The 15997-nt window shown below is 41.2% G+C and overlaps 1 protein-coding gene across 4 annotated transcripts in view; it reads left to right on the top strand.

Moving 5' to 3' along the window:
* The first annotated feature begins 7685 nt into the window (after positions 1-7685).
* Positions 7686-15997, top strand: part of dnajc13 (DnaJ heat shock protein family (Hsp40) member C13) — a 143603-nt gene continuing 135291 nt past the window's right edge. For all 4 annotated transcript variants that reach the window (XM_077225019.1, XM_077225018.1, XM_077225017.1 and 1 more), the window contains exons 1-2: positions 7686-7890; positions 15271-15351. In XM_077225019.1, coding sequence (XP_077081134.1) covers positions 15284-15351 — 68 coding nt within the window. In that variant the 5' untranslated portion in view covers positions 7686-7890; positions 15271-15283. The remainder of the gene's footprint in view (positions 7891-15270; positions 15352-15997) is intronic.

Raw genomic sequence — 15997 nt, 5'->3', positions numbered from 1 at the left:
CACTGTATTCTACTGTACTCTACTCTACTGTACTCTACTGTACTCTACTCTACTCTACTCCACTGTATTCTACTGTACTCTACTCTACTGTACTCTACTGTACTCTACTCTACTCTACTCCACTGTATTCTACTGTACTCTACTCTACTGTACTCTACTGTACTCTACTGTACTCAACTCTACTCGACTCTAATCTTCTCTACTGCACTCTACTTTACTTTACTGTACTGTACTGTACTGTACTCTACTCTACTCTAATCTTCTCTACTCTACTCTACTTTACTGTACTCTACTCTACTCTAATCTTCTCTACTGTACTCTACTCTACTCTAATCTTCTCTACTCTACTCTAATCTTCTCTACTGTACTCTACTTTACTTTACTGTACTCTACTCCACTCTACTCAACTCTAATCTTCTCTACTGCACTCTACTTTACTTTACTGTACTCTACTCTACTCGACTCTAATCTTCTCTACTGTACTCTACTCTACTCTACTGTACTCTACTCTACTGGACTCTAATCTTCTCTACTCTACTTTACTGTACTCTACTCTACTCTAATCTTCTCTACTGCACTCTACTTTACTTTACTGTACTCTACTCGACTCTAATCTTCTCTACTGTACTCTACTCTACTCTACTCTACTCGACTCTAATCTTCTCTGCTGTACTCTACTCGACTCTAATCTTCTCTACTGTACTCTACTCGACTCTAATCTTCTCTACTGTACTCTACTGTACTCTACTCTACTCTACTCGACTCTAATCTTCTCTACTGTACTCTACTCTACTCTACTCTACTCTACTCTGTTCGACTCTAATCTTCTCTACTGTACTCTACTCTACTCGACTCTAATATTCTCTACTGTACTCTACTCTACTGTACTCTACTCTACACTACTCTACTCTACTCTACTCTACTGTACTCTACTCTACTCTACTCTACTGGACTCTAATCTTCTCTACTGTACTCTACTGTACTCTACTCTACTCGACTCTAATCTTCTCTACTGTACTCTACTCTACTCGACTCTAATCTTCTCTACTGAACTCTACTCTACTCTACTCGACTCTACTGTACTCTACTCTACTCTACTCTACTCTACTCGACTCTTATCTTCTCTACTGTACTCTACTCTACTCGACTCTAATCTTCTCTACTGTACTCTACTGTACTCTACTGTACTCTACTCTACTCGACTCTAATCTTCTCTACTCTACTCGACTCTAATCTTCTCTACTGCACTCTACTCTACTCGACTCTAATCTTCTCTACTGTACTCTACTCTAGTCTACTCTACTGTACTCTACTGTACTCTACTCTACTCTACTCTAATCTTCTCTACTGTACTCTACTCTAGTCTACTCTACTGTACTCTACTGTACTCTACTCTACTCTACTCGACTCTAATCGTCTCTACTGTACTCTACTCTACTCGACTCTAATCTTCTCTACTGTACTCTACTCTACTCGACTCTAATCTTCTCTACTGTACTCTACTGTACTCTACTCTACTCTACTCGACTCTAATCTTCTCTACCTTACTCTACTCTACTCTACTCTACTGTACTCTACTGTACTCTACTCTACTCTACTCGACTCTAATCTTCTCTACTGTACTCTACTCTACTCGACTCTAATCTTCTCTACTGTACTCTACTCTACTCTACTCTACTCGACTCTAATCTTCTCTACCTTACTCTACTGTACTCTACTGTACTCTACTCTACTCGACTCTAATCTTCTCTACTGTACTCGACTCTAATCTTCTCTACTGTACTCTACTCTACTCTACTCGACTCTAATCTTCTCTACCTTACTCTACTGTACTCTACTGTACTCTACTCTACTCGACTCTAATCTTCTCTACTGTACTCGACTCTAATCTTCTCTACTCTACTTTACTGTACTCTACTGTACTCTACTCTATCCTCTACTGTACTCTACTGTACTCTACTCTACTTTACTGTACTCTACTCTACTCTATCCTCTACTGTACTCTACTGTACTCTATTCTACTCTACTCTACACTGACTCCATGTGAAGTTGATAAAGTTCACAGTGCTCCACATCCGTCAGTAGAGGCTGAGACTGTCTGAATGTGTGTGTTGTGTGTCGGTGTGTCACTAACTGCATTAGTGTAACGGGCAGCACATGCTCGAGATCAGATGCTCTGTACGGTCCATCGCTGCTCGTGTGGAAGCGACACAGACGACAGCATGTTTCCTCTCTACCTTCAGTCTCGGTGAGTTCCTCAGGTTTACTATATTCACTCATAGATCTGAGGAGAAATATCAGACCATCACATGATCTAATGATCCGCTGCCTTCTTACCATGACAGATGATCCGAGTGATCAACCGGATGTTCTCGTGGATTTGAAACAACACCGGCCTGTGACTGATGTAGAATAGAAGATTTGACCATTTGTGATTACATATGTAACATTTCAAAAATGAATCATTATCATTAGTCTTGGTTTTGATGGCTGTTGACAGAGGAACATTTTCATTGTTTTTCCTAAGCAAGTAACACGCTTTCTTTAGTGTAGTGACAGTTTTAGTTGTTTATATATTTGAAATAGACACAGACTTTCTGTTTGCTGATTTATTCACTGAATCTTTTATTTTTCATACTGGGCAATTTCATTAGATTTTAAATGTAAACAAATAAACTATAGTCATTTACAAAATCATACAAGTAAAACTCTAAACTGTCATGTAAAGACAGAAGTGTGTGATATGTGCAGTGTGTGTTTGTGCTCGTGTAACAGAGGAGATAAAGCTAAAAGCAGTGTTATGTTCAGAGAAACATGCGTCTCTAAAGCTTCAGCACAAAGGAAGCGATTGATAAACGTCACTGATGTTGAGGAAACTGGTGTTTCTGATGAAAGCAATGCTTTCTCGTCTCCTCTTCTCATTGATTAAATTCATTCAGTCACATTATCATGTGTGGTTCCCTGACCTGCATTCCTCTGGCTTAGTTTACCAAATCACTTTATTTCACCTTTTTCCCCACGACCGGAACATGTGGATGTTCTTTCAGTGCAGTTTCTGTGAGGATCTGCGGAGTTCAGGTTCTGCAAACACACAGATTCAGTTTGTTGCTGGTTTCAACATACTTGGGGCCTGAACCCTAACCAACCCTATACCATGAAGCCGGTTTGGGCGGCTAGCCCCATATGGTTCAGTTTAGTTTGTGCCAATCCTGGGTTTTAGGCACCATGAAAGTGGTTTGGCTTTTAGCAGTGTTCATCGCCATAGTAACTCACGCTCCACGGCTAACCGGGTCCGGGTCAGGTGATGCTCCAGGGCTGCGTTCAGCCCCGACAAAACGTTGATGCGTTGAACACACTGTTCTGATGACGCGAGAGTTGCAACTATGGCAGCTGAGAAGGCCATTCTTTGTGTTCTTTGTGAAGAATTTTCGGAGCCTGATGAAGTCGGTATAAATATGTGTTTAATACTACAAAATATAACTGGAAAATACAGTTACTGCACTCGCCGCCCAGAACACAAGAGAACATCCCAGTCGAGTGAAGGGATTTGTGGAAACTGAAATGGAAGCACAGATCTTACCTAATTCAGACTAAAACACATCTATTTAGCCTCACATACTGACTTTATTTGTAGTTCATACTGTTTTAATACCCAGTATTTTCTTTCTCATTTTTAGGAAAAGCACTTAATTACCATTGTTTATTTCTATACCAAAGGTCATACACTTGCAATGAAGCTAAAAATATTTAGGGAGGGGTTTGAATTGCACCTGAGACGCATCTCTCTGTAGGCAGAGGGAACACAACTTCCAATAGGAAAACTCAACTGCAGTAACCACTGTTCACCCTGAAGAGGGCAGCACTCAGTCGCTTTTACACCATATATTGTAGAATTAAAACACTTTAAACCCAAATGTCAAAAAATGTACTCGAATCAATGAACAGCATTTATGAAGCTCCATTCTTACAGATCATTAACTAAAAAAAGTTGATTTAGTGTTTAGTTACACTTTAAGGTCACTACATAGCAAATTATTTTTAAAGACAAAATCGCCTGGCTTTTAGTAATTTTTATTTAGAAAAATATTTTTGTATGATTTAGAAATTATTTATGTAATTATTATACCCTTAATCGATCACACGTATCAAATTTTAATTTTTCAATTATTATTATGCACAGTTTAATTGAATAAATATATAAAGGTAATATAAATGTGTTTTAGAATCAATAGATAAAGCTATAAAATGACTACATGTGAGCTTAAAAATTAAAATGTCTCTACCTTTATCAAATGTATAAACTAACTTTGCAACTTTTACTTGCACTGATATAGCAAGACTTTTTATTTTAGTTGTCCTTTTTCATAGACAGCTTTTTTCTTCTTGCTGTGTAAATTTGTAATATTTTTAAATCTGGTAATATTCTGCAGAAGAGAGAAGTGAATCGCTGCTTCTCTCACGAGAAATGACCCGCAGTTCCACTCTTTCTCAGCGTGTGATTGGCTGTTCGCTCCTGATGTCACTCTTTCTCAGCGTGTGATTGGCTGTTCGCTCCTGATGTCACTCTTTCTCAGCGTGTGATTGGCTGTTCGCTCCTGATGTCACTCTTTCTCAGCGTGTGATTGGCTGTTCGCTCCTGATGTCACTCTTTCTCAGCGTGTGATTGGCTGTTCGCTCCTGATGCCACTCTTTCTCAGCGTGTGATTGGCTGTTCGCTTCTGATGTCACTCTTTCTCAGCGTGTGATTGGCTGTTCGCTTCTGATGTCACTCTTTCTCAGCGTGTGATTGGCTGTTCGCTTCTGATGCCACTCTTTCTCAGCGTGTGATTGGCTGTTCGCTCCTGATGTCACTCTTTCTCAGCGTGTGATTGGCTGTTCGCTTCTGATGTCACTCTTTCTCAGCGTGTGATTGGCTGTTCGCTCCTGATGTCACTCTTTCTCAGCGTGTGATTGGCTGTTCGCTTCTGATGCCACTCTTTCTCAGCGTGTGATTGGCTGTTCGCTCCTGATGCCACTCTTTCTCAGCGTGTGATTGGCTGTTCGCTCCTGATGTCACTCTTTCTCAGCGTGTGATTGGCTGTTCGCTTCTGATGTCACTCTTTCTCAGCGTGTGATTGGCTGTTCGCTCCTGATGTCACTCTTTCTCAGCGTGTGATTGGCTGTTCGCTCCTGATGTCACTCTTTCTCAGCGTCTGATTGGCTGTTTGCTCCTGATGTCATTCTTTCTCAGCGTGTGATTGGCAGTTCGCTCCTGATGTCACTCTTTCTCAGCGTGTGATTGGCTGTTCGCTTCTGATGTCACTCTTTCTCAGCGTGTGATTGGCTGTTCGCTTCTGATGTCACTCTTTCTCAGCGTGTGATTGGCTGTTCGCTTCTGATGTCACTCTTTCTCTGCGTGTGATTGGCTGTTCGCTTCTGATGTCACTCTTTCTCAGCGTGTGATTGGCTGTTCGCTCCTGATGTCACTCTTTCTCAGCGTGTGATTGGCTGTTCGCTTCTGATGTCACTCTTTCTCAGCGTGTGATTGGCTGTTCGCTTCTGATGTCACTCTTTCTCAGCGTGTGATTGGCTGTTCGCTTCTGATGTCACTCTTTCTCAGCGTGTGATTGGCTGTTCGCTCCTGATGTCACTCTTTCTCAGCGTGTGATTGGCTGTTCGCTTCTGATGTCACTCTTTCTCAGCGTGTGATTGGCTGTTCGCTTCTGATGTCACTCTTTCTCAGCGTGTGATTGGCTGTTCGCTTCTGATGTCACTCTTTCTCAGCGTGTGATTGGCTGTTCGCTTCTGATGTCACTCTTTCTCTGCATGTGATTGGCTGTTCGCTTCTGATGTCACTCTTTCTCAGCGTGTGATTGGCTGTTCGCTTCTGATGTCACTCTTTCTCTGCGTGTGATTGGCTGTTCGCTTCTGATGTCACTCTTTCTCAGCGTGTGATTGGCTGTTCGCTCCTGATGTCACTCTTTCTCAGCGTGTGATTGGCTGTTCGCTTCTGATGTCACTCTTTCTCAGCGTGTGATTGGCTGTTCGCTTCTGATGTCACTCTTTCTCAGCGTGTGATTGGCTGTTCGCTTCTGATGTCACTCTTTCTCAGCGTGTGATTGGCTGTTCGCTCCTGATGTCACTCTTTCTCAGCGTGTGATTGGCTGTTCGCTTCTGATGTCACTCTTTCTCAGCGTGTGATTGGCTGTTCGCTTCTGATGTCACTCTTTCTCAGCGTGTGATTGGCTGTTCGCTTCTGATGTCACTCTTTCTCAGCGTGTGATTGGCTGTTCGCTTCTGATGTCACTCTTTCTCTGCATGTGATTGGCTGTTCGCTTCTGATGTCACTCTTTCTCAGCGTGTGATTGGCTGTTCGCTTCTGATGTCACAGATAAACTCCTAAAGCTGATGATCATCATGGTGCCAACAAAGGCTGAAGGATTGCTTTGGTTTTGTCAACTCAAAACTAATCCTGTAACCCGGAGTTTGTTCATCTTCCATCATGGCTCAGGCCCTTGAACTTCTCCGATTCTTTCTTCACACAAAGCCACTCTTTCTGTTTTAGAAGAGGACAATCCCATTTAAATCCTTCAGCATTTCTCACGCACTTCTTTCATCACTGCATACACACTGTAGATCTTTGTTCTGTATCAGAGAGCTTTTGCTTTTTGTCATTATTTTGTTGTCACTCAAACTCTGGAATGAAAATGGCGAGTCGAACACAAACAGGTGCACAACAACATACAGACAAAAATAACTCAACACTTCAGAATCGCAAAGAATGTCAGAAACGGCTAAAGATGTTCTCATCAGACATCAGTCTATTCTCATCACCATGCCGAAGACAAAATGGGTTCAATTTATGCAGTAAATACATTGTATTTCATAATTAAATCACTATTTTTTATAATTTATTTTATTATTGAAATGGTATTGGAAAATAATTCTAATTTACTTTAATGAATGTTGAGCCCCGTTATGAGCGGAGAACAACATCAGCAGATTCTCAGGACATTTAACAAAAAGCTTGCAAATGAAAAATGAAAATGAACAAAGTAAGGTTTTGAGTTGCTGTTACTCAGTTAAATGTACTGATTTCCAAATACACGCTTTTCTTATAGTGTCCTCTTCATGTGAGCGAAGTAAAACTGCTGATAATGTAAAAGTTCCTGCAGACTCGTGTGAACTGACGGGATCCGGCGCTAAACTAACTTAATCTGATTACAGTTACAAAATTGATTAAAGTAAATAACATTTTTATAAACCATAAATAAATAAATAAATAAAACTAATTAAATATATATATTTTTTAAATGAATAAATAAAAATGATTAAAAACAAATGCAAGTGGATTTAAATAAATAAAATTAATTTTTTAAAAAGCAAATAACTAAATAACTAAAAAATAAATTAAAAATTAAAATTAAAAAATGTATTAACATATTTGAAAAGTGATTTAAATAAATAAATAATAATAAATAATTTTATAAAAATAAATGAATAAAATACATCTTGCTTAAAAACTAAATATTTTAAAATGTTATATAATATTTTTATATATTCTAAATAGTTTTACACTTTACACCTTTATAGTAGCATGTTATATTTTCTCAGATTAAATGTGTCTTTATAGTATTTACTGTCAGGATGGATCTGAAAGATTGCAGATCTAGACTCTCTACTTCCTGTCAAGCCCGTCAGCTGACACACGCGTGAGAGTGCCGTCGTGCGCATGCGCAGTGCCCTGCTGGTGGCAGAAGGAAGATGGCGGCGTCCTGGGTTTCTCACTGAGAGAAGCGCGTTCGGCCAGTTTGGGCTTCAGTTCTGGATCATTGAGTTAAAGCAGACTCGCATAGTGGAGGGCGGGGGCAGAGGGACCGAACCGAGCCGCTTCTGACACCACAGATCCAGGTAAAACACACTCATTCTCCTCACTCTCCTCACTCTCCGGCACTGCATTCACCGCGCGATCAGGCCAGTGACGCCTGACTGACAGCGAGCGTTTACTGTAAATACCACAGTAAAACATCACCTAACCATAGAGAATATAACGCGCTTTTATTCTCTGTCTGTCTTTTCTGTGTTGATGAAGGTCTTATGAATAGGAAACGATGATATTTTGACAGAAACAATGGTTTGTAAGGGTGGTCATAGTTAGAGGATAATGTTTTATTTTAATAATAGAAGCATCATGTGTCTACTCTTAACCCTTTCGCTACTGTCTACTCTTAACCCTTTCGCTACTGTCTACTCTTAACCCGTTCAGTACTGTCTACTCTTAACCCTTTCGCTACTGTCTACTCTTAACCCGTTCGCTACTGTCTACTCTTAACCCTTTCGCTACTGTCTACTCTTAACCCGTTCACGACTGTCTACTCTTAACCCGTTCACGACTGTCTACTCTTAACCCGTTCACTATTGTCTACTCTTAACCCGTTCACTATTGTCTACTCTTAACCCGTTCACTACTGTCTACTCTTAACCCGTTCACTACTGTCTACTCTTAACCCTTTCAGTGTCTACTCTTAACCCGTTCACTACTGTCTACTCTTAACCCGTTCACTACTGTCTACTCTTAACCCGTTCACTACTGTCTACTCTTAACCCGTTCACTACTGTCTACTCTTAACCCGTTCACTACTGTCTACTCTTAACCCGTTCACTACTGTCTACTCTTAACCCGTTCACTACTGTCTACTCTTAACCCGTTCACTACTGTCTACGCTTAATCCGTTCACTATTGTCTACTCTTAACCCGTTCACTACTGTCTACTCTTAACCCGTTCACTACTGTCTACTCTTAACCCGTTCACTACTGTCTACTCTTAACCCTTTCGCTACTGTCTACTCTTAACCCTTTCACTACTGTCTACTCTTAACCCGTTCACTACTGTCTACTCTTAACCCGTTCACTACTGTCTACTCTTAACCCTTTCGTTACTGTCTACTCTTAACCCTTTCGCTACTGTCTACTCTTAACCCTTTCACTACTGTCTACTCTTAACCCGTTCACTACTGTCTACTCTTAACCCGTTCACTACTGTCTACTCTTAACCCTTTCACTACTGTCTACTCTTAACCCTTTCGCTACTGTCTACTCTTAACCCGTTCGCTACTGTCTACTCTTAACCCTTTCGCTACTGTCTACTCTTAACACTTTCTCTACTGTCTACTCTTAACCCGTTCACTACTGTCTACTCTTAACCCGTTCACTATTGTCTACTCTTAACCCTTTCGTTACTGTCTACTCTTAACCCGTTCACTATTGTCTACTCTTAACCCGTTCACTACTGTCTACTCTTAACCCGTCCACTACTGTCTACTCTTAATCCATTCACTACTGTCTACTCTTAACCCGTTCACTACTGTCTACTCTTAACCCGTTCACTATTGTCTACTCTTAACCCGTTCACTATTGTCTACTCTTAACCCGTTCGCATCTGTCTACTCTTAACCCGTTCGCTACTGTCTACTCTTAACCCGTTCGCTACTGTCTACTCTTAACCCGTTCGCTACTGTCTACTCTTAACCCGTTCGCTACTGTCTACTCTTAACCCGTTCACTACTGTCTACTCTTAACCCGTTACTGTCTTCTCTTAACCCGTTCACTACTGTCTACTCTTAACCCGTTCACTACTGTCTACTCTTAACCCGTTCACTATTGTCTACTCTTAACCCGTTCACTACTGTCTACTCTTAACCCGTTCGCTACTGTCTACTCTTAACCCGTTTGCTACTGTCTACTCTTAACCCGTTCACTACTGTCTACTCTTAACCCCGTTCACTGTCTACTCTTAACCCGTTCACTACTGTCTACTCTTAACCCGTTTGCTACTGTCTACTCTTAACCCGTTCACTACTGTCTACTCTTAACCCGTTCACTACTGTCTACTCTTTAACTAGGGCTGGGCGATAAATCGATTTTATCGATTAACTCGAATGTGTAGTTTACGTCGATTTTTTTGAATGAAAATCGGTTTTCTCTTTAACAACCGCCGACCCTCCCCTCTGGGTTCCCGTAGTTCCGACCGGGCTCAGCGCTTGCCATGATAGAGATACACAAACAACATGGCAAATGAGCAAGACCGCAGCAGCAGAAGCACACCCGCCGAAAACATTTACAAGCTGAATCTGCAGGGCCGCCAACTCTCACGAGTTCACTGTGAGAGACGCAATTTTGTCACTTTTTACACGCTCTCACGCCACACATCCCTTTTCTCACGCAGAGAAAGATCGTGAAGCAAAGAGGACACTGACACCGACAGACAAGACAGAGCAAGTTACTATCGATATGAAACAGATTCTCAGCTCTCAGATTCTGTCAATTTTATTACGAAATTCAAACAATAAACATCGTTTTGGCGCTTGTAAATGTGACGTGAAAGAACGCTGGCAGATCTCAGTTCAAGCGGCACGTGAACGGATCATCTGTTACTCTTTACTATTACCGAGATGTAATAAAATCGATCGATCAGTGTTTTTCAACCGCGGAAAGATGTCCATAAAACAGCTGGAGAACAACATATGCCACATAACGTTACATATACCTCAGGAATCCCTTTTAATGACCCATAGAACGCATGTGGACTTAAAATAATTGCTATAGAGAGGAGTATTTTGCTAAATATGATAACTACATTACACATTCATTGCATTTTTACCTATATCATTAAAGTAGTATAACGTTGTTGTTATAAAAAACGCATTATATTTAATTTGAGTTAGTTTTAACCTTTAATAATACCAGCTGACAGGGCTCTCTGTATTTTTACAACATTAGGTGAATTTTCTTTTTTTTTGAGAACAATTAACAACACATTAACGTATCTACCATACCTAATATTTATCCAAACGAATTTATATTGAATCAAGATCAGAATCAATTCACAAGAATTGAATTGAAATTGTGAAATACACTTATTGTGATGCAAGTTTTTTGTTTTTTTTACACATCCCCCCAATTCCAATCCACCCATTTTATTTTGTTACATTTTCAATGTTTTCAAAGACAGGGCCTGTCCTCTTGTCTTTTTGGCTTGTTGTTTCTGATTGTACTTTAATCCAGATCAAATCCCATAAGGGAATATTAAAACAAAATAAAGTTAAAACTTGTTTTGAACAATATCTTTGTCATCTGCAGATTGATTTTAAGTAGGGAGAGAAAAAAATCGATTTAAATCGTAAATTGGATTTTTTGTGAAAAAATCTGGGATTTTTTTTTAGGCCATATCGCCCAGCCCTACTCTTAACCCGTTCACTGTCTACTCTTAACCTGTTCACTGTCTACTCTTAACCTGTTCACTGTCTACTCTTAACCCGTTCACTATTGTCTACTCTTAACCCGTTCACTACTGTCTACTCTTAACCCGTTCACTGTCTACTCTTAACCTGTTCACTATTGTCTACTCTTAACCCGTTCACTACTGTCTACTCTTAACCCGTTCACTATTGTCTACTCTTAATCCGTTCACTACTGTCTACTCTTAACCCTTTCGCTACTGTCTACTCTTAACCCGTTCACTATTTTCTACTCTTAACCCGTTCACTACTGTCTACTCTTAACTCGTTCACTACTGTCTACTCTTAACCCGTTCGCTACTGTCTACTCTTAACCCTTTCGCTACTGTCTACTCTTAACCCGTTCACTACTGTCTACTCTTAATCCGTTCACTATTGTCTACTCTTAACCCTTTCGCTACTGTCTACTCTTAACCCGTTCACTACTGTCTACTCTTAACCCTTTCGCTACTGTCTACTCTTAACCCTTTCGCTACTGTCTACTCTTAACTCTTTCGCTACTGTCTACTCTTAACCCGTTTGCTACTGTCTACTCTTAACCCGTTCACTACTGTCTACTCTTAACCCGTTCACTACTGTCTACTCTTAACCCGTTCACTACTGTCTACTCTTAACCCGTTCTCTACTGTCTACTCTTAACCCGTTCACTACTGTCTACTCTTAACCCGTTCACTACTGTCTACTCTTAACTCGTTCACTACTGTCTACTCTTAACCCGTTCACTACTGTCTACTCTTAACCCTTTCGCTACTGTCTACTCTTAACCCGTTCACTACTGTCTACTCTTAATCCGTTCACTATTGTCTACTCTTAACCCGTTCACTATTGTCTACTCTTAACCCGTTCACTATTGTCTACTCTTAACCCTTTCGCTACTGTCTACTCTTAACCCTTTCGCTACTGTCTACTCTTAACTCTTTCGCTACTGTCTACTCTTAACCCGTTTGCTACTGTCTACTCTTAACCCGTTCACTACTGTCTACTCTTAACCCGTTCACTACTGTCTACTCTTAACCCGTTCACTACTGTCTACTCTTAACCCGTTCTCTACTGTCTACTCTTAACCCGTTCACTACTGTCTACTCTTAACCCGTTCACTACTGTCTACTCTTAACCCGTTCACTACTGTCTACTCTTAACCCGTTCGCTACTGTCTACTCTTAACCTGTTCGCTACTGTCTACTCTTAACCCGTTCACTGTCTACTCTTAACCCGTTCACTATTGTCTACTCTTAACCCGTTCACTACTGTCTACTCTTAACCCGTTCACTACTGTCTACTCTTAACCCGTTCACTACTGTCTACTCTTAACCCGTTCGCTACTGTCTACTCTTAACCCGTTCGCTACTGTCTACTCTTAACCCGTTCGCTATTGTCTACTCTTAACCCGTTCACTACTTTCTACTGATGTAGTAATCGAACTGATGAACGATTAGCTTTAGCTGCTATCCTGCGAGTCGGGAGTGCTGGGCTCCTGTAGGGGTCAGTGTTGAGTGGGGGAACTGATGAACGGTTAGCTTTAGCTGCTATCCTGCGAGTCAGGAGTGCTGGGCTCCTGTAGGGGTCAGTGTTGAGTGGGGGAACTGATGAACGGTTAGCTTTAGCTGCTATCCTGCGAGTCAGGAGTGCTGGGATCCTGTAGGGGTAAGTGTTGAGCGGGGGGGAACTGATGAACGATTAGCTTTAGCTGCTATCCTGCGTGTCAGGAGTGCTGGGCTCCTGTAGGTGTCGTGTTGAGCGGGGGGGACTGATGAACGGTTAGCTTTAGCTGCTATCCTGCGTGTCAGGAGTGCTGGGCTCCTGTAGGGGTCAGTGTTGAGCGGGGGAACTGATGAACGGTTAGCTTTAGCTGCTATCCTGCGAGTCAGGAGTGCTGGGCTCCTGTAGGGGTCGTGTTGAGCGGGGGGGGACTGATGAACGATTAGCTTTAGCTGCTATCCTGCGTGTCAGGAGTGCTGGGCTCCTGTAGGGGTCAGTGTTGAGCGGGGGAACTGATGAACGGTTAGCTTTAGCTGCTATCCTGCGAGTCAGGAGTGCTGGGCTCCTGTAAGGGTCAGTGTTGAGCGGGGGGAACTGATGAACGATTAGCTTTAGCTGCTATCCTGCGAGTCAGGAGTGCTGGGCTCCTGTAGGGGTCGTGTTGAGCGGGGGGGGACTGATGAACGGTTAGCTTTAGCTGCTATCCTGCGAGTCAGGAGTGCTGGGCTCCTGTAGGGGTCGTGTTGAGCGGGGGGGGACTGATGAACGGTTAGCTTTAGCTGCTATCCTGCGAGTCTGTAAGGGTTATTGTTGGACTGAGGAGAGGAAGGATGGAGTCAGGGGTTTTCTTGCTGACGGAGACATTCATGTTGAACACGGTTCATTAGATCAACACCTCTTCCCTCTGTGCTCTAGTGTGTGTGAGCTGTGGCACTCACTGAATATGACCCTCGCTTCCCTTTCCTCTCATCGCATTTTTACATCTGCTTTTTTCTACGAATACAATATAAATGTTGTTTGCTTTGTTTAATTCCGGAGTGAAACTCATAACCTAATTTAATGGATGGCACAAAGTGATTTCCATGATCAAAACTCGTAAAATGTTCATTTTACATCTGTGTTTTCACTTGTCAGAATTACCCATAATGCCTCAGTGTTTATCCATGGCTTCAGTGTCAGAACATTAGTTTGAGTGTGAGGTGTGTGTTCTTTATCACGGTTCAGTGCTTCAGTGTAGCGATGCACCGTGAGGGACATTTTGGCTGATACCGATATTTTGAACGCCGATAACAGATATATTGACCGAAAAATCTAAATCCAAGTTTTTATTTAATTTTTGAGTGCCTAATTACAAAAACAAAAGTCTCACCATTAAAATCCATGTCCCAAACACAGTATTATAATGTTATGTAGCCTTGACAGTCTTAACTGTTGCACTTCATTATATTTTCCTTTTTGAAGTGATTCCAATTTCAAGCAATTCAAAACCATCATGATGAACAGTGCACATTCTCTCAGCTGAAGGAAATAAATAATACATTATTTATCGGCTTTAATATATTGGCCAAATATTTTTTTTATTGGGCCGATAACGATAACATAAAACATGAACATATATCGTCCGATCCCGATGTGCTGGGCGATATATTGTGCATCTCTACTTCAGTGTTCTCAGTTGCAGATCTCCACCGAATCAACTCTAATGATCAGAGCTACACTAATGCAAAGGTGACTGTAATTCAGCATTATTCTGGGTCTGTTCAATTAAATTATATTTCTAAATGAATCTGTGTGCACATGCTTTGTTTCTACAGTAAATGCACAGCACACACACTAACTGTGTAAAGTTTCAGTATTAGTTTATGTTCTTATTTCTGCGAGCTTGACCTGACCAGAGTCTGAGAGAAATGTTTATTGTGTTTCCTTTTCTCGGAGCGAGGCTGTGTTTACTAGTGTTTGACAGATTTGCATCTTCTGTATGCTGATAAAAGTCAATCATTGGATGAACAAAAAAATCTTCATTTCTGTTTTGAAGATGAAAAGCCTTGAGTGTTTGTAACCTGTAGGCGTGTGTGTGTGTGAGGAGATTATGCCAGAGTCGGAGTGTTTGGGTGAACGGTCTTTAAAGGATTAGTTCACTTTTTAAAAAACTTTTGCTGATAATTTACTCACCCCCATGTCATCCAAGATGTCCATGTCTTTCTTTCTTCAGTCGAGAAGAAATGAAGGTTTTTGATGAAAACATTCAAGGATTTTTCTCCAAATAATGGACTTCACTGGGAACCAAACGGTCCAAGGTCCGAATGACAGTTTCAGTGCAGCTTCAAATGGCTTTAAACGACACCAGACGATGAATAATGGTCTTATCTTGCGAAACGATCGGCCATTTCAAAAATAAATAAAAAAGTTTAAAAAGTCCTCATCATATACGTGATCATAAACCTGGCCTTTGTCATCTTTGATCAGGAAGTAAATGAGAGTTACAGATGTGAATCTCCTCTTCTCTTTTCACAGGCGCTGTGTGAAGATGAACGTCCTCAAAGACAACAGAGACTTGGCCTGTTTCTACACAACCAAACACTCCTGGAGGGGCAAGTGAGTGCTTTCTCTCTGCGTTTCGTTCACAGAGATCCATGACCAGGGTCTGAAACGAGCACATGCGGGTCAGAATCAACTGAAACGCTGTCAGATCACGGGCCAGTTTGGTGTGTTATTATATTTACTCATTTTGCTGGGGAAGTTTGTGTAAGACAAATCTGATTCTGCACAGATTTAGCGCAAAATCTCCTCATGATATATTAAAACACTTTAAACATCTAAAACACATTTATGGGGAAAAGGAGGAAGAGGAGATGCTGGACGACAGGATTTAGTTTGAATAAGAAAATGAATGTATGAAATCCAAAACTTTATTATATACTATATATATGTGTGTGTGTGTGTGTGTTTTCCTAAAGAAGTCAGGATTGTGAAGTCAGGTTCGTCGCTGTCAGTGTTGACGCAGATGTTCTTGTGAGGCTCTTCTCCCCAGTGTGTTTAAAACTGAAGCACAAACATCATCTCTCCGGTTAGAGTGAATGAAAGTGAAAAGTAGTACCAGAACATGCTTAACTCCCATGGACAACTTATCATGCCTTGCTGATATTCAGTGTGTGTTTGTACATGATGTCTGCGAGTGGAGCTGAATGAGTTGTGCAGGAGCCCGTCATCATTAGTCCAGCTTATAGGATCTGATGGACGC

Source organism: Siphateles boraxobius, unplaced genomic scaffold (genome assembly GCF_051911475.1).
Source record: "Siphateles boraxobius isolate OS27281-9 unplaced genomic scaffold, OSU_SipBor_1 97, whole genome shotgun sequence".
Taxonomy (NCBI): Eukaryota; Metazoa; Chordata; class Actinopteri; order Cypriniformes; family Leuciscidae; genus Siphateles; species Siphateles boraxobius.
Note: the sequence above shows the minus strand (reverse complement) of the source record. Positions and strands in the feature narration are given on the sequence as shown.